Source organism: Emys orbicularis, chromosome 3, assembly GCF_028017835.1.
Source record: "Emys orbicularis isolate rEmyOrb1 chromosome 3, rEmyOrb1.hap1, whole genome shotgun sequence".
In the NCBI taxonomy this organism is placed as follows: Eukaryota; Metazoa; Chordata; order Testudines; family Emydidae; genus Emys; species Emys orbicularis.
Genome location: NC_088685.1, coordinates 204,397,062 through 204,419,720, shown reverse-complemented (window position 1 = coordinate 204,419,720; position 22,659 = coordinate 204,397,062). Strand labels below are relative to the sequence as shown.

General features: G+C 44.4%; 1 protein-coding gene across 1 annotated transcript in view; it reads left to right on the top strand.

The window, feature by feature from the left end:
• The first annotated feature begins 2,119 nt into the window (after positions 1-2,119).
• MACROD2 (mono-ADP ribosylhydrolase 2) overlaps positions 2,120-22,659 on the top strand; it is a 1,323,621-nt gene continuing 1,303,081 nt past the window's right edge. The window contains exons 1-2 of the mRNA XM_065401494.1: positions 2,120-2,299; positions 15,465-15,581. Coding sequence (XP_065257566.1) covers positions 2,254-2,299; positions 15,465-15,581 — 163 coding nt within the window. The 5' untranslated portion in view covers positions 2,120-2,253. The remainder of the gene's footprint in view (positions 2,300-15,464; positions 15,582-22,659) is intronic.

Here is a 22,659-nt window from a genome sequence, read left to right as displayed (position 1 = left end):
CTCAGGGTTGTGAGTTCAATCCTTAAAGGGGCCACTTAGGGATCTGGGGCAAAATCAGTACTTAGTCCTGCTAGTGAAGGCAGGGGGCTGGACTCAATGACCTTTCAAGGTCCCTTCTAGTTCTAGGAGATAGGATATCTCCATTAATCTTAAACTACTAATCTCACAAATTTTAATTACCAGTAATGATGACACAGGGTAGGAAACTATAGTTCAATGCACAAGAACTTGAAAGTTAACCAACCACAAAGTGTATTTTCAAACACAGAGCTGGAAATTTTCAAAAGTGATTGTAAGTGCCCAACAGGTGGAGAGAACAGGCTTGATTTTTCACAAGGGCTGAACAGTAGGTGCCCCAGGAAAAACCAAACCAGTGAGTGATGCCTTAATAGGGTGACCAGATAGCAAATGTAAAAAATCAGGACAGGGTTGGGGGATAATAGGTGCCTATATAGTAAACCCCCCAAATATTGGGACTGTCCCTATAGGGACATCTGGTCACCCTATGCCTTAAGTTGGGCACCCAGAGGTGAGGCACAAAAATCATGAGTCATTTTGGAAGTGTCTACTTGTTTTCGTACATCAAGTCGCCTGCTCACCCCGGCTTTAAGGAGGGGAAAGCTGCTGTAGTGCAGTGTCAGATACCTACTGTGCACTGAGACCAGGAGGGCCAGCAGCAGCAGCGCCACACTCAGAGCCTTCATCGCAGAGCAGCTCCTGCTGCTGTAACTCTGCCCCAGGGACCCCACATGGGGCAGGGGCCGCAACCGACACCTGCCACCGCCCCCAGCTTCAGGGCAAGGACGGGCTCCCTCCCCCCAGGCCCCTCTTCCACACACCCAGGGCAGGGACAGGCCCCACCTCTAGGGCAGCAGGCACTACCGGCCGCGGCCACCTCAAAGGTCCGAGCTCCGGCCAAGCTCATCCACTCCCACCCCGGCTAAACGGGCGCCTGCCCGCCCCCGGCGCAGGCTCGGCCCTGATGCGGTTACTTAGCAACCGTTTCCTAACTAGCGGCCAATCCCCGCCTTCCATTCCGTCCGACCTTCAACCCGGAAGTGAAATGTCAGTTCACGGGTTCCAACCGAAAGGGCTGAGGGCAGGCGGGCACCCGGGCGCGGCGGTGGTGCCAGGGACGCCCCTCGCCCAGCATGTGGGGGTGTTTGGGTGGAAGCCGCAATCAGTAACCCCGGTGTGTTTTGGGTGGGACCCCCTCCTCCCAGAGCCCAGCCTGCTCGCGCTCTGCACAGAGCCGCTTCCCATGGGGCTCGGGTGGGTGTGTGTGTGTGTGTGTGTGTGTGTCAATTGCTGTGGCCTCTTCCCGCCCTCCTCCTCGGGCCCTTGGCACGTGAGCGCGACTCAGTGAAAGAGGGGCAGGATCCTCCCGACTCACAGCCACAGCAACAGGCTGTGAAGGACATTACACAGCATCTCCGCCCGCCTGGGAGCAACGTGTCGCACCTAAGCACAGACGGCAGCGGGGTGGGCTCGGGTGGGGGGGAGAAAGGGCTGAAATATGCCGCCGAATTGGGGAGGGGGCAAGAGAGATTAGTCACAAAACAGCGGTGCAAAGAAGCCTCTCCCCGGGGGCTGGGGAGGATGACTGTACTCGGGGGACACCCCCACATCGCAGTCAAGCGCCCCCGGACTACGGGCAGCAAGGGAGCCCCCCCTATAAAGAAGGGCGCTTGGGTAAAGGGAGGGCATCTCCCTTGGCCTTCCCTGGAAAGAAGAGGCACCTCCCCACTGCTCCCCCCTGGAGGGAGCCACCCAAGTGTTTCCCTCCACCCATGCACAGAGAGGGGACCCACCCTGACCCCCTCCGGATGGACGGGGACTCCTCAGAGCCGCCCAGCTCCCCCACGCCTTGCCCGCGAGGAGGGAATCACCCCGCGGCGAGGGAGCCCACCATGGCCTGAACCGACTCGTGTGCCCGGCGCTGCCCCCCGGCCTGTCCCTTTAAGGCCCCTCCCCTCGGCCGCGGCGCTGGAGCCCGGGTGCTGTAAGCGGCTCGGCGGGGAGGGGGCTGATGAGCGGCGGCTGCCGGAGCCAACGGGCTGCGGGGAAGGAGGCGGGCGCTGCGGGGGTGTCGGGTTAGAGCGAGGCGTGACCCAGTTGACAGGCGCTGTGAGCCGCAGGGCAGGAGCGAGCCGTGCAGGGGGACACGGGGGACGGCCGCCGGGTCAGTGATTCCCCCCATCTCCGGTGAGCCTGGGGAACGTGCAGCTCAAAGCCGCCGCCAGCCACAGCACCATGTACCCCGGCAACAAGCGGAAAAAGCTCTGGAAGGAGGAGAAAGGTACCAGCCCCCCGCAGCCCTGTCTCAGCCGGGCAGGGCACCCTATCTCCCCGCCGGGTGGGGAGACCCTTTCCCTGCCTGCCTGCCCGGGGGTTACTCCCTCCCCATCCGCCCTACCTCTTGTCCTGCCCCCCCTTTCCTAGTGCCCCCCCGTCCTCCTGAGGGGCAGTGTAACCCCCCCCCCCAGCCCAGTGGGGCAGCTGGTAGGTCCCTTGGCCCCACTATCCTTCTTCCTGGGGGGCAGAGTCTTCTCCTCCCCCTTCGTCTCCTCCTTCCCCGTCCCCCTGCTGCTATCTCAGTGGGACTGGGTCTCAACCCGCCTTGCTGTACTCAGTGAATGGTTCTCCTGGGTTTTGAGCCAACCCCCACCCCCATGGCTCTGAGGTGTGAGCTCCCCAGTTGCTCTTATGCCTTGAATTTCTTTATCCTCTTCCACCATGTGTGGGTGGTGGTGCTGGAGCTAGGGGTTCTGGAGATGCTTCCCCACCCCCTGGCTTGAAGTAGTACCATGGTTTCTATCAGCAGCACCCCCACTATAAACATTGTTCTAGCACCCCTGTTTATGGGTCATCCCCCACTTTTCTGTGTGCTGCACCTTTCGCTGGGGTATGTGTCTTTACTCCCAGTGTTTCTCTTCTCCAGCCATCCCTGTGTGTGTGTCAGTCTGGCCATGAGCCTCCGTTCTTTTCTTTGGTATATTTCTGCTATCTTTCTCAAACAATCACCCTTTCCTTGTATGCGACTTCTCCTTTTCCTTGCATTCTCTGTCCCTCTCTCTTCCTTTGCATGACTGCGGATTCTCCCCCTTCCTAGACCCTTATTCAAAGCTGATCTTTCTCCCAAGAGGCTATTCCAATTAGCACAAACACATATTTGTATTGTGTGCGTTTAAAACAAAACTTGTTTTGTTGGTTTTTTTACATAGGGATGACATGTTGTGAGATAACTGTGTGCTACTGGGGGTGGGGAGGAGAAACATGAAGTAGAGTGTTTCTCCCTATCCTTACCCCTTCTCTCTTTTCCCTTTTATTTTCTAGATCTAGGTAGGAAAACACATCTGCAATGCTACTTATCACAAAACAGACATAGAATAGAGAGAGAAGTCTGAAACAAGTTCAAGTGTCTAAAAGCACAATACATATTTTTTTTAAAAGTAGCTGCGGGAGGTTGGAGAGAAAAGAGAGGGCTACACAGAAATGGAAAACTGAACACTTCAATGGCTCTAACTGAAGGAAACATTTTGAAACCAAATATAACTTTGTGAGATTTAAACTTACTTTTATCAAATGCTAGTTTTGATTGAGAGGCCATTTAAAATGGAAGAAGAGAAAAAGGTGTTAAATTGGAAAAATACAGGTGAAATATTTCCTTTATAAACTACTCTGTAGAAAAAATAAACATTCCATACAATGTATGTAAAAAGACAGAACTAAAACTGATTCTACTGCTATAAAGTTAGTCATATGAAAGGTTGGTATGTTTCAGGTAGGTGAGAAATAAAGTTATATAAGCTACTAAATTAAGTGTTTAATCCAAACATAACTCCACTTTAATTTACATGGCTTTTTATTGTTGTGTTTAACTATTGAACACGGATAATAGCTTAAATAAAACTTATTGATCTTCTTGGCACGAACCTTGCAATGGCAGCTAAGTGAAATTTTCATGGTAGAAAACAGCTGAGCCCCCTCCTGTGAAAAATGTTTCCCTTTTTAGTAAGGGAACTGACTTTTAGAACTGTATCCTGCCTTGAAAACACTGTCATCAATCTAATAGGAACGTTTTTTCTTCTTCTTAATTGGATAAAGAGCAACTTGTCCACAAACACAGAATTACCATCAAACTGATCTTGCAATTTTGTATTGACTGAATTGAAGACAATCCAAACATATACACACAATAATAGAAACAGTACAAAATCCTGTTATCAATATTAACTAATATAAATTAGTTCAGTTGTTTAGCCCTGGAAACACTCATGTTGACCTTCTATTTAGTGTTCACATAAAATGAAAAACTACACTCTTAAGCAGCAAACAAGTATGACAGACCATGTAAAATATTGTTCTCTTTTTCATATTTTGTTGTTGCCGTTTCTTCTACTGTAGGATTCCTATAATTTATTATCAGTAAGGTAGCACATGGAAGCCAGGGCCTTGTGGTGCTAGATGCTGCATGACCATAACAGACAGCCGCTACCCGAGAGAGAAGACGAAGTCTAAACATAACTCCATGGGGGAAAAAAGAGCAAAACAAATACATAATCAATCTGCCTGAGGTTGGCCCAACTTTTTATGTTTCACTTAAATGTACAAGCAGTTATTTGTGGCATGGGCTCTACAGGCAAAAACTACTTACATGAGCTGAGATTTTAATCTTGCATGCCTGATGCTATTGTTCCTACTTGCAGTGGATAAAATGACAGTCAAATTGTGATGGGCACTCTTAATTTTGAGCTTCCTTCTGTTGCTGAATATTTATTCAGTATCTTTAATATACGATCAAGCAATACTAACTTCCTGCAGAAATGTTAAAGGGATGCACTTGGTTTACTTAGGGGCATATGGGGAGGGGAGAGTTTTATAAAACTTAAAACTATGAATGCTTTCTCTCATCCAGCAGAGAGAAGAAATAGGGACTTCACATTTGCAGGCAATTACTGTACCAAAGTTGATAGAAGATCCCTAAGCATGAGCAGCATTCTAATAGGAATCTCAGCACCTTTCTACCTCTGACATTTGTCAGGGGAGCTTCTCATCAAGGGTGTATATCCTGGATTTGGTGGTGAGGGATGCTCCTACTTCATCATTTCTATTGAGGCTGTCCATTAATGTCTAGTAAATGTCCTTCAGCCTTGATTAATCTCTCTCGCTTTCTTTTTGTAGCTGTGTTGGTCCTGGGATATGAGAGAGACTGGGTGGGTGAGTTGATATTTTTATTGGACTAATTTCTGTTGTTGAAAGAGACAAGCTTTTGAGCTTACATACCTGAAGAAGAGCTCTGTGGAGTTCGAAAGCTTGTTTCCTTCACTAACAGAAATTGGTTCAATAAAAGATGTTACCTCATCCACCTTGTCTCTCATTTGATTACTAGATGTCAGTACTGCAATGTCTGTATTGTAGATGCCTAACTTCTGGATTTTTGTTTTCTTTTTTTTTTTTTTTTCCTCCCGTGGTTGTCTTCCTACTAGGTGAATGCCTGCAGTGTCAGTCTGTGGCTGCTGAGCATTCACAAGCTGCAGCAGTGTGAAATTGACCTTTTTTCTTTCTGTTTCACTCTTTACCTGGATCTTACAATTTCATGTTAACACAAGAGCCGACTCTCTGCAAACTAAGGAAAATAACACTTCATTGATTCACATTTGAAAGGTGATATTTACAGCTATGGATATTAGAGACTTTTCTGAGAGCTTAATTTTAACAGAAACTGATAGTTTAGGACTACACTGCTCCACACAAGTAAGTTTCAAGCCCTGCTAGTAATAAAGACATAGAAGAATTTTGTTTCTTAAAGGCAACAAAATGACTTGTACCCTTTTCACTAAAATACAGTAGAACTCTGTTTGCTTGTCTGTCCTGCAGCTCTGAAGTTTTGAGTGTGTCTATAGTACCAATTGATCTCTGCAGTTTGAGGTTCATCTTTCTGTAGTACCTGTAGCACATGTGAAATGTCTGTTGTATTCCGTGCTCTCGAGGATTAAACAATTGAATTACATTGAAATTTTATTGAATAATAATCTAATGACTGATTTCTCTCTCAATTTTTTCCCCTAAAGGTCCAATTGAGGTACATAACCTGGAGGATTGGAAAAAATACATAATGTTTAAGATGGTTTAAAAAAGTATTGCAATGTAAAAATGTTTAGAATGAGAGGGAGTCTCCTTTTTATAGTGAGAAGTCAAACTTTGATTATTGGACTTCAGTTTTAGAAATTTCTAAGTATAATTTACATCTCCTGAAAGATACCAGTGTTTATCTGAGCAGCAGCCTCTCCATCCTGCTGAATCACTGTGTCTCAAACATGATCTGAAAATACAATTTTTAGATGGAGAGTAACTCCTTCCCCATGTCTGTCTGGTCCTGGGCCTCGACTAAGAGCAGCAGATATGATATTGGACTAAGATCTCAAGAAGGAAAAACATTTGCTGCTTCAGATAATGTTAAACATACTTGTATGTGAAAATGAACTAAATGCTTTTAGATAAAATTTGTATTACGTAGTTCACTTGTTACTATACCCAAATTATGCTTATATGGAAAATGACTGCCAGAGGCTAGACTTGAATACAAGAGTACTGGTGTGCTCTGCAGTATTGCCCCACTTTCTTTTTATGGAAGGGAGAATTTATATAATGCTGTAAGAAGAAAAAGGGTTAAACAATCTTATTATAACATTTTATATAGATGAAATGGCTTCCCGCACAAAACTGGGATTTATTATGCTAATAGAATACACAGAGGTTGAAATTTATTCGTCTGCCTTTCCTCTCACCCATATGACTTTGGCATATGGGTTGTAATAGCAGCTGCAGCCCTTCCATTTCATTTGGATGGAGTATACCCACTGAGGTTTGTAAAAACTCTGGAACCTGGGATGGCACTTCTGGCCCGCTCCCCCATGTTGTCATGCGTGCCCTTTGGAATCCTCAGTTAATATGTCATGAATACCAGTATAGGAAGGTAGGATGGATGTGGGCCTGATATTAATAGAGATCAACAGAACACTGGATCCTGAGAGGACCAAAGGTCTAATCCAGGGGTCGGCAACGTTTGGCACGCAGCTCGCCAGGGTAAGCACCCTGGCGGGCCAGGCCAGTTTTATTACCTGCTGACGCGGCAGGTTCGGCCGATCGCGGCCCCCACTGGCCTCGGTTCGCCGTCCCGGGCCAATGGGGGCGGCGGGAAGCGGCGCGGGCGAGCGATGTAAATGACAGGGGATTTGTGTGTGCTGTTTGGCATTTCAAGTGGTTATCCCATGGTCCTTTGCTTCATTGCTGAATTGTGTGCATTCTGGCACTTTTTTCGTGTTGCATTGTGGAATATGTAGTACAAGCCAGTAGAATTCTGGGAGTTGGGGGTCAAACTCTGAAAATCCCATGATTCTTTGCCCTCTGTCCTGTGATTACTCTCTCTCTGGTTGGGCTAGCACCATTTGTTGAATTCTGTCGGCCATCATGGATGCAAGAATGTTCGGTGCCCCAGAGCTGGCAATCATGAATACACCGAAGCTGCTTGCACTTTGATTCAGTTCTCAACATTGGGTGGCTTTGGCTTTCAATCGCTGAGCAGCTGATGTGGCTACGGAGAGAGAGAGGAGGAGGAGGATGATACCAAGCAACTGGTACTACATGCGGTGTTCCAGGAACGCAGAACAGAGTTGTTTCTGGGCTGGGGGAAACCAGCATCAATTGGTGGTGGTCGTGGTTTGCAGACCTGGGATGACCAGCAGTGGTGACAGAATTTCAGGATGGTGAAGGCAAATGTTTTTTGAAATCTGTGCTTAACTTGGAGCTGTGGAGCCATGTGGAATCCCATGCTTGTTAAGAAAATGAGTTGCCATTGCCATCTGGCAGGTGGCCACCCCTGACTGTTACTGGTCCGTATCTAACCAATTTGGCTTGGGAAGATTGGCCGTTGGGGATGGGAGGCCTTTCTCATGCAGCTATGTGCTATGCAGGAGGTATTATTGTGCTGGGTTACAAAGCTTGGTAATGCTTAGGAAATTATTGGTGGCTTTGCACATATGGCATTTCAGAATAGTATTAGGCACATGGGTCCCATCATTTGCTTCCTGCACCAGATGTTAGAGTTGATTAAACAGAGAAAGGACAATTTCTCCCTGATAGTCCAAGTCCTGGTTGTCCACCAGAGCAGGTTCACAAACATAAATTCAAGCTGGTCTGAAAAGGTCCATGATGCTAGGATTTTTTTTTAGAATCACTCCTGTTCACCTTAATGAATAATAGTGATCCTAGGGGCAGACTCCCCATGGACATTAATGGTGTGGGAATTGCTCAGGTCATCCTGGGAGACGGACCTTTTTTTGTTTTGTTTTGTTTCCCAAGCTAATGAAGCCATTTACAGGGCACTTGGACAGAAGAAAGGAACTGTTCAACTGTTGCCTTAGTAGTTGCAGAATGATAATGGACTGTGTATTTGGCAATTGGAAAGTGAGCTGGCACTATCTTATGACTAGGCTAGATGCTGCAAAATGACACTGGCCTACGATTATAGCTGCATGTTTGTTGCATAATATTGGTGAGAGTAAAGGAGAAAGTTTTATGGGTTGGAGGCTGAGATACAGATATTTGCTCAACACCATGAGCGGCCAGCAAGGCATCCACTGAGAAGTATAAACCACCAGGGCAATACTGTCAGGGATGCCTTTTGTTTTTACTTTGTCTGGTGCCTGAAAATGTGCAGCTGTCATCCCTGAGAAGGTTGGAGATTGGATTTTGAGCATTGAAGTTGATTTTTATGGGAAGAGGTGTTATGGTACTCTTTATGCTGTGTGTGCTTTTGAGTTTGAACAAACACCTTTGCCCCTCCCCCCAACCTGATTCTGCTATTAAGTTGAATTTTTTGTGCCATGCATTGCAGAAGTTTTGACTTTTTAAATGTCCACTTATGCCAGTAAATAACAACCAAATAAAACTTATAAACATTACAAACTCTGCTTGTCGTGATTAAAACATGGAAGAGAACAAAGGTGAGACAAGATGATGGTGATCAACAGATGGCTCATGCAGTGGTGCTAGAAGGAGGGCTTTGGAATGTTTGACCACTGGGAGGCATTCTCGGACAGAGGACTGTTCTCATGGGAAATAGACTTCTAGGATAGAGGTTGGCACAACTGATTAAAAGAGCTTTAAACTAGGAAAACAGGGGAGACTGTTTAGAGGTGCTCATGTAATCTCCGTGCCTGATTCTAATATTGAGTGGGAGGGAAAATTAAGTAAGAGCAGATACAACAATGGAGAAAGGAACGGCAGAGGCTAGGAGAGAATGGACATCAAGAGGAAAAAGTGTCATTGGTATTGATGAACAGTCAGGTGATGCTGGCTGTAGAATGACTGTATTTAATCGGGCAAGGAATCTGGCTGAAGACCAGCAGAAACAACCAAGATGTCCATACACCAATTCAGGAGTCTGGATAACAAAATGGAGGGACTAGAACTACTGGTGCAGGAAGTTAAATCAGATATTATAGGGATAACAGAAACCTGGTGGAACAGTAGTCATGATTGGAGTACAGGTATTGAAGGGTATGTGCTGTTTGGGAAAGATGGTGGAGTAGTATTGTATGTTAATGATGTAGACTGTAAAGAACTTAGAAGGAGGGCTTTGGAGCTGTGCTCCAGCTCCAGGCAAAAACCTGCAGCTCCACTGCTCCGGAGCTACTCCGCGCTCCAGCTCAGGGCTCCGCTCCAAAGACCTGCTTAGAAGTGATGGAATGGATGAAATAGAATCGGAGTCAAAATCACATTGTGGGAGAGGAAGCTTACAGAGGCTCCACTGGGATGTTGTTTGAGGTCTGCTAATGGTCCTCAGGATCCGATAGAGACCTCTTTAATATTATTGGGAATTGTGTGATTATTTCATTAAATAATATTTATGGGAGACTTCAGTTTCCCAGATATAGATTGGAGGATGAAAGTCACAGATATTCCTGGATGTGGTAGTGGACAGACTTCTTCACCAAATAGTCATTGAACAACAAGAGGCAATGCAATTTTTAGATGCAGTATTGGTAAGTAACGAGGACCTCATGGAAGAAGTGGTTATAGTGGACAGCCTTGGTTTGAGTGATCATAGAAATGTAGGTCTGGAAGGAACCTCAGTAGGCGATCTAGTCCAGTCCCCTGCTCTGAGGCAGGACTAAGTATTATCTAGACCATACCTGACAGCTGTCTTTCTAACTTTTTCTTAAAAACCTTCAGTGATTGAGATTTCACAGCCCCCGTAGGTAATTTGTTCAAGTGCTTACCTATCCTTAAAGTTAGGAAGCTTCTCCTATTGTCTAACCTAAATCTTCTTTGCTGCAATTTAAGCACATTACTACTTAATCACTGAGGACAGGACAAGGAAAGCTTCTCTTTATAGCAACCTTTTACTAACTTTGAAGACTGTTATCCTGTTCCCCTCAGTCTTCTCCTTTTCAGACTAAACAAACCCCGTTTTTTTTCAATCTTTCCTCATAGGTCATGTTTTCTAGACCTTTAATCAGTTTTTGTTCTCCTCTGGACTTTCTCCAGTTTGTCCACAGCATTCCCCAAGTGTGTTGCCCAGAACTGGACATGTACTCCAGGTGAATCAGTAAGGCTGCGAGTTTGTCATGGAAGTCACGGATTCCATGACTTTCCATGACCTCTGTGACTTCTGCAGTGGCTGGTGCGCCTTGCTCAGGGGCAGCTCAGGCAGCCCGTGCTCCAGTCATACTGGCTGCTGCTGGGGCAGTCTTGGGCCACCGCGCCACCCCCACCCCCACCCCCCAGCAGAGTTTGGCTGTGGGAGGGGGCAGGGGGTTGGGGCACGGGATGGGGTGAGACAGGCAGTGGGCAGCACTTACCTGGGGGGCTCCCCGGAAGCAGTGACATCCCCCTCACTTAGCTGCAAGGCGGAGGCGTGGCCAGGCAGCTCTGCTTGCTGCCTCCGCCCAGAGTGCTGGCTTTGCAGCTCCCATTGGCCAGGAACCAGGTAATGACCGCCCAGAGCCTGCCTCACCCTCTCCCATGTCCCAATCCCCTGCCCCCTCCCACAACCCAAAGTCTGCTGCTGCCTGGGGGAGGAGGGGAGGCACAGAGCCAGGTAGGGAGCCTGTTGGTCCCACCAACCCTCCTCCCCCCTCCCCCCCAGCCGGGGTCCTGGGCCACACGCTGCCGCCCTTCCCCAGCACCCGCGGTGCCCCTTAAGCAGCCCCCCGTCCGAGTTTTAGTCACGGGAATTTTTAGTAAAAGTCATGGACAAGTCACGGGCCGCGAATTTTTGTTTACTGCCCGTGACCTGTCTGTGACTTTTACTAAAAATACCCATGACTAAAATGTAGCCTTACTTATCAGTACTGAATAGAGTGGAAGAATTACTTCCCATGTCTTGCTTATAGCACTCCTGCTAATACATCCCAGAATGATGTTGACTCATGCAACAGTACTGTTGTAGTTTGTGATCACTATAACTGCCAGATCCTTTTCTATAGTATTCCTTCCCAGGCGGTCTTATTTTGTATTTGTGCAATTGATTATTCCTTCCTAAGAGGGGTATTTTGCATTTGTCCTTATCTAATTTCATCCTATTGATTTCACACCATTTCTTCTGTTTGTCAAGATTAGTTGGAATTCTAATCTTGTCCACCAAAGCACTCAGAATCCCTCCCAGCTTGGTATTGTCCACAAAATGTGTGTACTCTATATGCCATTATTGAAATCACTTATGAAGATATTGAATAGAACCAGACTCAGTACAGATCCTTGTGGGACCCCACTTGATATGACCTTTCAGCTCAATTGCAAACCATTGATATCTACTCCTGAGTATGGTTTCCCAATCAGTTGTGCACCCACCTCATAATAGGTTGGTCTTCACTAACGTTTCTCAAACTGGGGGTCCCAACCCAAAAGGGGGTCACAAGGCTATTGTACAGGGATCGGGAGATCACAAAAAAAATATTGCCGGTGCGAGGAGGAAGGGGAGTACAGCAGCCACCCAGCTCTGAAGGCAGCACCGCTGCCAGCAACACTGCAGAAATAAGGGTGGCAATACCATGAGGGTGCTCCTATGAGTATGTACAGTAATTTACTATCACTTTTTTGGCAGGGAGTCGCCTTGGTCGAGGCCATACTTCTCTAGTTAGTTTATGAGACGGTTGTGTGAGACAGTATCAAAAGCTTTACTGAAGTCGAGATATATCCCACTTACTGCTTCCCCTATCATGAGCTAATTCCATTTAAACTAAATGGAAGGATAAATAAAAATATGTCTGCGACTAGGGTCCTTGAATTCAAGAGGAAACATAATTCTTTTTAAGGGAGTTAGTAAAGTTTACTGGACCGAAACTCAGAAATCTGAATGTTTAGGAGGGCTGTAATTATTTTCTGCAACTTTGACTTAAAGTATCTGGAGCTTGCATCCGAAGCAAGGGGGGGGAAAAACATGTAGACAAGGGTTGAAGACCAAATTGGATGAACAAACATCTCCTACAGATAGCCTAGAAGGGATGTATCAGCAAGGAAAGCTGTCCCTTGGCGGTCAAGAAGTATAGGGAGAGGAGTGAAAACTGCCAAAAGCCAAGCAGCAGCACCATGCAAAAGAAATTAAAACCAGTAGGAAAAGGTTCCTTAGCCATATAAATACAAAAACAAGGACTGGGTGGAGATTTAAAGATAAGCTAGATATGGCCCAAAACCTAAACAAATACTTTATTCTTATTTAGAAACTGAGGCAGTGAGGAGCTTGGGGGCAGTGTCAGGGTGGTCATTGGGAACAAGGATATGGAAGTAGAAATTACTACATCCCAGGTCATCTTAATGGGACCTGCAACAGGGAGGCCCATTGGTGGTTCACTATTCTGTATCAGCAGCTCTTTTCAGGCCTGACATACTCATTACACCTAACACTGTTGTCATGATACATGCCACCTTTTGGATATGTAATAGATCATTGGAAAACTACCTCATTGATTAATATTCATGTGTGATATATGTACAGGGTATGCACAAAGAGTTTCTAAATATGTTCTAGAATTATGTCAGATGGTGTTGGGGAAATTCAGGATTGGGAGGGTCTCCCAGCAAAAAGTAACTGGGCAGTGACAGTTAGGGTGTGATGAGCATGCTTGTATGCTGGCTGTTGGTGTTAGGGCTGTGAGCCACAACAGAACAGCATTTAAGGCACCTGTAGTTGCAGGACAGGCAGTGGTTGCAGGACTGGTCTGGGTTGAACCCCACAGTGTCACAAGACCAGACCAGAGGGCCCAGATAATCTTATCCAAAAATATGAAAGGATGATATTGCAAGCCCAATAGCAAAGATATTTAATGAATATGTAAATGCAGGGATAGTATCCTATGACTGGAGAATTGCAAATATACTACCTACAGTTATGAAAATGAGGGGGGGGGGGAGTGATCCAGGAAACTATAGACTGGTTAGTTTGACCTGAATTGTGCAAGATTTTAGGACAAATATTGAAAGGGAGTAATTAAAGACAGATAAACGGTGATTGGGATAAAATACAACATGGTTTTACAAAAGGTAGATTATGCAAGACCAGCCTGATCTTTCTTTGGGAAGATAACCAATTTTTTTCTAGACTAAAGAAATGCAGTAGCTTTGATCTACTTGAGTGACTTCAGCAAAGCAGTTGATAACAGTTCCATATGGGAAATTGGTTAAATGGGGGAAGATGGGGATTAATGAGAGAATTGAAAGGCGGGCAAGGAACTGGTTAAAGGGGAGACTATAGTGGATCATACTGAAAGGTAAACTGTCAGGCTGGATGGAAGTTATTAGTGGAGTTCTTCAAGGGTTGGTCTTTGGGGCTCATCTTATTTAACATTTTCATTAATGACCTTGGCACAACAAGTGGGAGTATGCTAATTAAATTTGTGGATGACACAAAGTGGTTGGTATTGCCATTACAGAGGAGGACCAGGACAGCCTTGAGAACTGGACTAATGGAAGTGGGGTTTTGAAATGTAATAGTGTAAGGTCATGCACTTGGGGACTAACTAAGTGTTTTTGCTATAAGCTGCAGACATATCAGTTGGAAGCAACAGCAGAGGCGAAAGACCTTGGTGTACTGGTCAATCTCAAAATGCTGCCAATGTCATGCAGCTGAAAAAGGCTAATATAATCCTAGGATGCCTGAGGTGAGGTATTTTCCAGTAGAGATAGGGAAGCATTATACAAGGCACTGGTAAGACCTTATTTGAAATACTTTGTCCAGTTCTGGTCTCCCAGTTTGAATTCAGCTTTTTTAAACATGGAACAATTGCAGAGAAGGGCTACTAAGATGATGAGACAAATGGAAATCTATTTTGCAAGAGGAGAATCGAGGAGCTTAGGTTGTTTAGCTTAACCGAACAAAGGCTGAGGGGAGATCTGATTGGCCTGTATAAATACATCAAAGGGATAAATACCAGGGAGGGGAAGAGTTAGTTAAGTTAAGCACCGATATTGGGACAAGAACAAATGAATGTAAATTGACCATCCGGTTTAGGCTTGTAATAGTCAAAGGTTTCTAACCATCAGAGGAGTGAAGTTCTGGAATAGACTTCCAAGGAGAGCTGTGGGGGGTAAAAAACCTAACTGGATTCAAGACTGAGTTTAATAAGTTCCTGGAGGGGATGGTATGATGAAACTGCCTACAATGGCATGTAGTCCATCTGCGACTGCTAGCAGCAAATATCTCCGAAGGCTTGTGCTGGGACATTGAATGGGGAGGGCACTGAGTTACTATAGTGACTTACTTCGCGGGTATCTGGCAAGTGGGTCTCATCCACATGCTTAGAATCTAACTGATGGCCATATATGAACACACAGAATTTATGAAACTTTTCTTTCTTAAACCAAACTATCCAAAATACCCTATTACACTAAATAACTTGCTTTGACCATATTTGACCTTTCAAAATATGTTGACTGGCTCTTTGGTAAGTCTTCCCAAGCCTGTTAGGTAAAGAGAGAGCAGTTTCAATGTTGTTCATAGACTATTACAAAATATTAAGAGCCTAAAGAACATAAGTAATTTGAAAAAAATTTAAAACTGGGTATAAAATCATCAGTTTTGTATAGTGTGATACATCCGCTGTTATTCTTCTGGTTTGTGACTGGAAGTTGATTGTGAGCCAGGAGAGAAGGCTCTATCATGGTAGAGAGGATGACTGGAGACCTGGGGGGACAGTGGAGGAAGCAACTGTTTGTGGTGGCTGAACTGGGGTTTCCAAAGTTGCCTGTATGTAGTTGGGTCTATTTTGATACGAGTAATATAATGTGTTTAATTACACCATACCTGGTTCTGTGACCTCAATTCCTCTCAAACAACAAAAACTACCCTGCTTCCTGGTACCAAAACTTGCCACCATTTGGCTGAGGCCAACAATATTAAGTTTTTAAGAAAACTCCATGTGTTTTTTTTTTTTTTTTTTTTTTTTTTTTTTTTTAAACAGAGCGTCTGTTGAAGATGACCGTGGAGGACAGACGCAAAGAATACTTGAGGGACCATGTTCCATTGAAAGACATTCCAACATGGATGGAAGAAATGAAAAGCAAGAACCAAAGTGACGGTATGTAAAGAGCATGTTGGCAGGCGGGGACCTGTAAAGAAATTAACTATATATATATATATATATATATATATATCTGTACATATAGGTAACATCATCTGCAGTCTAAGTTAATTGCATTATACTTCAAAAATTAATTCTGTATCCATAATGGCTTCTTAATTGTTGGGATTGAAAAATTGCACTTTTTTCATGTATTTAGTGTGTTTAGCCTAGATAATTTTGGTCTTGGTTCTCTTAGTCAATTGCAAATGCGTGCCATCTACAGTATCTGGTATGGATCTAATTTTCCAATAATTCTGTCTAGAGTGTACAGATACCAGTGGCTTAATGCCCTTAAAAGACTTGGACTTTACAGCATTTCCTAAAGCATACAATTCAGGATTTGGCCCAATGTATGTGGGTGTGGAACTGAAGACCCCCCGTCAGCTTGATTTAGAGAAATCTAGTTTGAGAGCCTCCACCTATTGCATTGATGGCAGTATTGTATGGGGAGAGGGGTTTCTCAAGTAACCAGGTTTCAAATCATTTTGTGCTGTGTTGGTTTCAACCAATACCTTGAATTTCACCTGAGAATCTATTGATGGTCCATACAAATTATGGAGTGCTGGTGTTTATATGCTTGATTTATAGGGTATTGCCTAAAGAGTAGGGGGCCCTGGCTTCAGTTTCTAGATGTCTCAGTTTATGTAGAGTTGATTACAGTAGCTGGGGGAGGTGGGGCTGAGGGATTCGGAATGTGGGAGGAGGCTGCGGATTGAGGCAGGAGGTTGGGGTGCAGGAGGGGGTACAGGCTCTGGGCTGGGGGAGTAGGAAGGGGCTCCAGGTTTGGGGGGACTCAGGGGTGGGGTTGAGGTGGGCTTACCTCAGGCGGCTCCCAGTCAGCAGCGCAGTGGGGCCAAGGCAGGCTCCCTGACTGTCCTGACTCTGTGCTGCACCCTGGAAGCAGCCAGCAGCAGGTCCGGTTCTTAGGCCAGGGAGGGGGCAGGAGGCTCCGTGCACTGCTCTCACCCGTGAGCACTGCCTCACGCTCCCCAGTTCCCGGCCCATGGGAGCGCGGAGCCGATGCTCGGGGCAGGGGCGGCGCGCGGAGCCCTGTGGCCCCCTCCACCTAGGGGTCAGACCTGCTGGCTGTTTCCACGGCATAGTGCAGTGCCAGGACAAGTAGGGAGCCTGCCTTAGACCTGCAGCACCACTGACTGGACTTTTAACAGCTCGGTCGGCGGTGCTGACCGGAGCCGTCAGGGTTCCTTTTCGACCGGGCGTTCCAGTCCAAAACCGGACGCTTGGCAACCCTATGCTCTCCTGCAACCATAGATATGGGGCTTAGAGTTCTGTCCCCAACCAATGTGAGATGGCTACAGTGATGACCTGGATGAATACGATGATTAAGGTATTAAGATATGAAGGTTAAAACTTCTCTCACAAGCTGTGAATCTGAAGCAGCCACTTAGAAGGGTTTCAGGAACTGAGAGTCTACTCTGGGTAATCACGGCGACCCAACAGGTTTGCAGGCCCCAGTACCATCTGGGTAGATGACTATACCATCTAGTCATCAATCCATTCTTAATCATTTGAAATGGAGGTGCCTATAAGAGGCTGAAATTTTTCAAATATTCATATGGTTTGAGTGAATCTGTATTACAATAGCACAGTAGTCCCCAAACTTTTCAGGGATGTCCTTCCCCCAACTCCCTGTCCGTGCCGGGGGCGGGGCTGAATCAGAGCTGTGAGCGGAGCTGGGTTATAATTATATATAAATAATAATAATTAATGGAGATATCCCATCTCCTAGAACTGGAAGGGACCTTGAAAGGTCATCGAGTCCAGCCCCCTGCCTTCACTAGCAGGACCAAGTACTGATTTTGCCCCAGATCCCCAAGTGGCCCCCTCAAGGATTGAACTCACAACCCTGGGTTTAGCAGGCCAATGCTCAAACCACTGAGCTATCCCTCCCCCCCCAGGGTTGGGTGGCGCTCCCTCCCTGCCCCCCAGGGGGACTGGCCCGGGCCCCACTGCGCACCTCCAAATGTTCTTCAGTGCCCACCTAGGGAGGTGCGCCCCACAATTTGGGGATCTCTGCAGTAACACATAGAGCCTCCTTTGTGGTAGGCATTGAACATACACTTAAGTCAGTCCTTTCCTCAAAGAGCTTACTCTCTGCATAGTATTTCTTTTCCTGTCCTTTTGTTTAAATTTTACGCATGGAGAAATGAATGCATGGAGACTGACTTTCCTAAGCTCATCTAGAAAAATCTGAGAGCTGGGAATCTTCCAAGCCTTAACCACAAGACCATTCTTCCTTTCTACACATTAAGCTATTTTCTGAACTTTACTAAACTTGAAAGTCAATGAGGCTTACGAATGCTGACTGTTAATGTTACTATCTCTTTTGGTTTTTGAGAGCATTATACTATGCTACTGTTCTGTATCTTTACTTCATGAAACCACTGTCTCACTTGACAGAGGTTAGACAGCATAGCTGATTTGCTAATGCCACTGGTGAATTTCACTTCTCTTGTATGTTTTGTCTATACAACACAGATTTTGCTTTCTTTCAGTTAGTGCTTAGTGTGCTACAGAAATGCTTGAAGGCAAAAGCTGAGCCGAAACACTTTATTTCCCCCACTCTGTTATTTAAGCTTTTGTTACATTGTATATTCATGAGAAGATGTCAGCAGTTTCTTACATTTAAATTTGTTTTATAAAAAAGCTATGGAGGAAAAGTAACCTTTTAGAAAGATGGGCTGACAATAAGCCAGATAATTAATTTAAAATGTGGAAAATATTAAGAGAAACACTTCTTACGAATGTTGTGGTTCACACTCTGTATGTAGTATAGCCCCCCCACCAATACTTATACATTGATGCTATTCTGCAAACTACTGAGTATATGTGAAAGTAGTACTTCTGAACTTAAATATTTGAGCACAGAGTTTGGATCTTTTTTTCTGACTTGGAACTCTTGTTTTTTTTAAAGTAATTTTTCTTTAAACATAAATGTTGTTTCTTCCCCCCCTTTGTTGTGAGTAATAGATTCTTCAAAGCTCTAGATATATGGAAATTAGATGTATTTGAAATATAGGATTTGATGTATAGGTTTCAACTATACTTGGTTCAATTCCTGATGCTTCAGAGGAAGATGAGCATGCACTTTAACCCAAATACATCTGACTAGTTGTGCTGCATAGTGTGTGCAGCAGTAATTCTTTCCTGATAACCAGCAGGCGAGTGGCTTATGACTAGATGTAACAAATAAATAAAGGCACTTCCAGCATTTTAAAAACTTTTTTTGTAATACTGCAGTATGTTAGGAAACCTTTCCAAACAACTCTTGCAATGTTTTGTGCCTTCAGATGTTTGCAGTCGAACGAACCAGTATGTAGGGGCAAGGGCAACAACAAATGAACGCTTTTTTTCTCTTTGATATAAGTTATATCTATTTTTATTCTATATTACTCTTGGAGCATGTCCATCTCAGTTAGCATGTTGCTTAACGAAGAGGTTGCATGAATGAAAAGAAGGTGGAGGTTGTGCAGATAAGCTCAGAAGATCCTTCCATAGATAAGGGCCAAGGTGGAAAGTCAACTTCTTTCACTAATGGGCCTGACATCATCAGCAGAGTAGTGTTAGTGGGGAAGGCTGAATAAATGACAAGTGCTAGTTACTTGTTATAAAAGTCAGATGCTAGTTACTACTTCCTGAGATCTAACTATAGTATTTGACTGACCTTCTGTAGCAGTGAATTCCACAGGCCACAAAGAAGCTGTGTAAAGTGACTTCCTTTTTATTCTCACTTTCTTGTAATTTAATTTTAAGAACTTCCTTTGACTGGGTAAGGTAAAAAAGGAAGAACGGAGCAGCTTACTCATACAATCAAATTTTCTCTTCTAAGCTAAATAATATTAATGTCTGTGGTCCTGTCATACGGGTCCTGCCATGCCTCTAGCCCTCTTTGCCCTTGTGTGGACCTTATTCTTCTCTTCAGGGTGTGTTTTTGTTTTTTGGAAGGTGATATGACCAAAATTGAATGCACTGCTCCATTCTGTGTATTCTTCTTTAATATGTTATCACTCACTTCATATATAGTAGTTGCTAAGGGCAGGATGTAATAAAAACATCTGTCTTCTATGCTGTGAAAGCCCATACAGTTTTTTTTCCCACAGTAGAGAAACTAGTATTTTTAAAGTTATTTGGACAGAGATGCTTGATAGGATGCTGTCTACTGAAAATGTAGACATCACCTGCAGTGATAATATTGACTATTGCCAAGCACATGTAGGGATGAGAAGGTAGTTAAGATTCAGTGCTTGGTCAATCACTAACTTCTCTTGAGTCATGGTAGTTATGATTTGTTTGGTGTGAACACTTGTCCGCCAGGAGCTGTAGTGGGATCACCAGCTTGCTTTGCAAAAGCCATAAAACTGCTGTCAGGTGGTAACTTCTCCTATCTCGCTGCAATGAATTTGAACCAATAACCCAAAAGTAAGAAACAATACATCTTATTACTAATCCTCTGAGCAATCCAGTACAACTCTCTGATTTAAGATGGCCCACAGAATATGGACTCAACAGATTTAAAAAAAAAAACACCACCCAACATATTTCAGAAGAGATTTTTTTCTTTTTGAAACTTGCATCTGTTTCGCTCTTTTAGCTTAGAAATATCCTAGCAATGTCATCTGGAACTATTCTAGTTAAGGATTAATTGTCAATTTTGCATTGCTTAAATTCAGCCATTTCCATTCATTGTGATAACTTCTATGTGACACTTCAGTCTGTTTAAAATTATAATCTGTTTTCTAGAATTCCTAAATGGATTAAGCTGCTTCTTCAGTTACAAAATGGTCAAAATATATCTCTGTAGTTTCACTGACATGCTCTAATAAGACTTGACTTTTAAGTAAGGTCACCAGTGCTGATTTTGTGCAGACTAACGTATTCAGGAAAATATTTGGCCCCAGATGTGGGGTGGGGGGTGGATGGGAAAAGAAGAGAACCCAACTCCATGCTGAAGAGCTAATATTTGTGAACTCGCACTCTGTGCAATGAGACCATTGCACTTTTCTTTGCCACAGCCCTTTTCCCTAATTCTCCTATTCCCTGAATTGTGATTAGGAAGTATTAAATAGCCATAGGGTTTTGTGCTGCTAGTGGTGGGGAATATGTTCTGTACCTGGGGATGAGGAATTTCTTTGTGCACACAACTGTAGTCAGGTGTCTGGGTTCTGGGGAATGACACTCCCACCATTGGGTTTGTTGCTGGCTGGAAGACTTCCACAACCAGAAAGATCCTTAGCCAGTAATCTACTGTGTAGGGAAGCGACTCTTCTCCAGAAGTCTCTCTTCACAACTCGTGAGGTTTAGAGCTGTAAGGTCTGATCTTGGGTTTGAGGTTCTGCCTTGATTTTTGTAGGTTGGTAACTGAACTCCAGATTGCAGCTGTGTTAGTACTGAGTGGCAACAGATTTTGCAACATGCCTTCTTAGCTTTCTAAAAGTATGCGCAAAAAGAAGAGGAGAAGATTTGGTTAAATATAAGGCTAAATACAGGATTAATAATTTATGGAACTTGGTATCTTAAACTGGCTGTACAAGACATCATCCAAAAATAAAATGAAAGACTATTTTAATATTCAATAAGCAAGATAAGAATGTAAGTTATCTGAATAGGATAATTGATCCATCTAATTGAATAACCTAATTCTCCTAATATGTGACATTTCAGAGCACGTTAAAATCCCACCCCACCGACTTCAACCAATTATAGAACATTACCACTGACCCTGATTTCTTCTCATAATCCTCCCAAGAAATCAATTTATTTTGAAATATGAAGATAGCACGGCTGTGAATTGCCTTCAACTAACGTGGGGGAAGAGGGATTCAAATGTGATTTATTGACTCAAGTGCCAGTGCAGATGGTGACATGCTTCTTGTGGGCCATCGCTGCATTTATCTTGCTGTGCTGCCTTTGTCTAAAACCATGGTGCTCTTTTTCAGTTGCTGGGAGAGTGAAGAGAAACGTCTTGCTCCTAGGGTGCAAAGACTGATCCCAAAGGAATAATTGGAAGTAAAGTTCCCCACTACTCCTGTCTTGCAGTAGAAGATAGAGCTGGGTATTAGTCTCTCTCTTTTGGTGAGGAAAGGAGACACATCTTGAGTCCTCTTGTCAGGGTTTCAGTAGTGGTCATCTTTACTTTGTTTGGGCAAGGCTTTGTGCCACATAGAGCTGCCAGCACCTCAGACCTCAATGACAAATGTAAAAGCCGTTGAAAGGGTTTTCTGCCCAGCTTTAGCGGGCTGGCCCTATTCTTTCATTTCCACAGCAGAACCACTGTGGTATAGTTGACCTGATCCTGATGTCCTTTAGCAGCATCTGCAAGAAAAGAAGCCATGTAATAACTCAACCCCATTTTCAGGGCTGTCCCTAGCCATTTTGGTGCCCTGCGCAGGCCCCTCCCCCCCATGGGTAGGGACGGCCCTGCCCATTTTTTCAGGATCCTCTTGAGAGCTAGGAGTAAGAGTGGGTGACTTTCCACTCTAACCCTCAGCTCCCCTCATTGGTTTGAGAGGGATCCTCGTCACCTGTTCAGACTCTAGTCCCTGAACCATGTTTCTGACTTGTATTTCAGGTAACTGCTGATTCAGCTTTCAGTGTGGTGTTTTTATTATTTCCTGAGAACAGATTACTCAACTTCAACTCCCATTTATATGAATGATTTAACACCTTGAAAAATCTTGTTTGAAATATTGCAGTGATTTCCCACAGCAGTGAATTTCCCAGGTCAATTCTAAACCTAATTGAAAAAAATTCTTTCCATTTTGAACTTGATGATTTGAAGTCCCATCTGCTGTTTACTTAAGTTTACAAGCGGCTCTATAATAGCATCAAATCAGGTTTGGGTATACTTTCCTTTTTTTAAATATACTGAATCCCTATCATATCCTCTTAGTACTGACAAATGGAGTTATTACACCTGTCACAAGTAGCCCATGCTTCTATTAATTTTCATGTCTGTTGTATACAACAACTCAAACTGAAGGCAGTATAAAGTTATGTGATGTGCTATCTACTG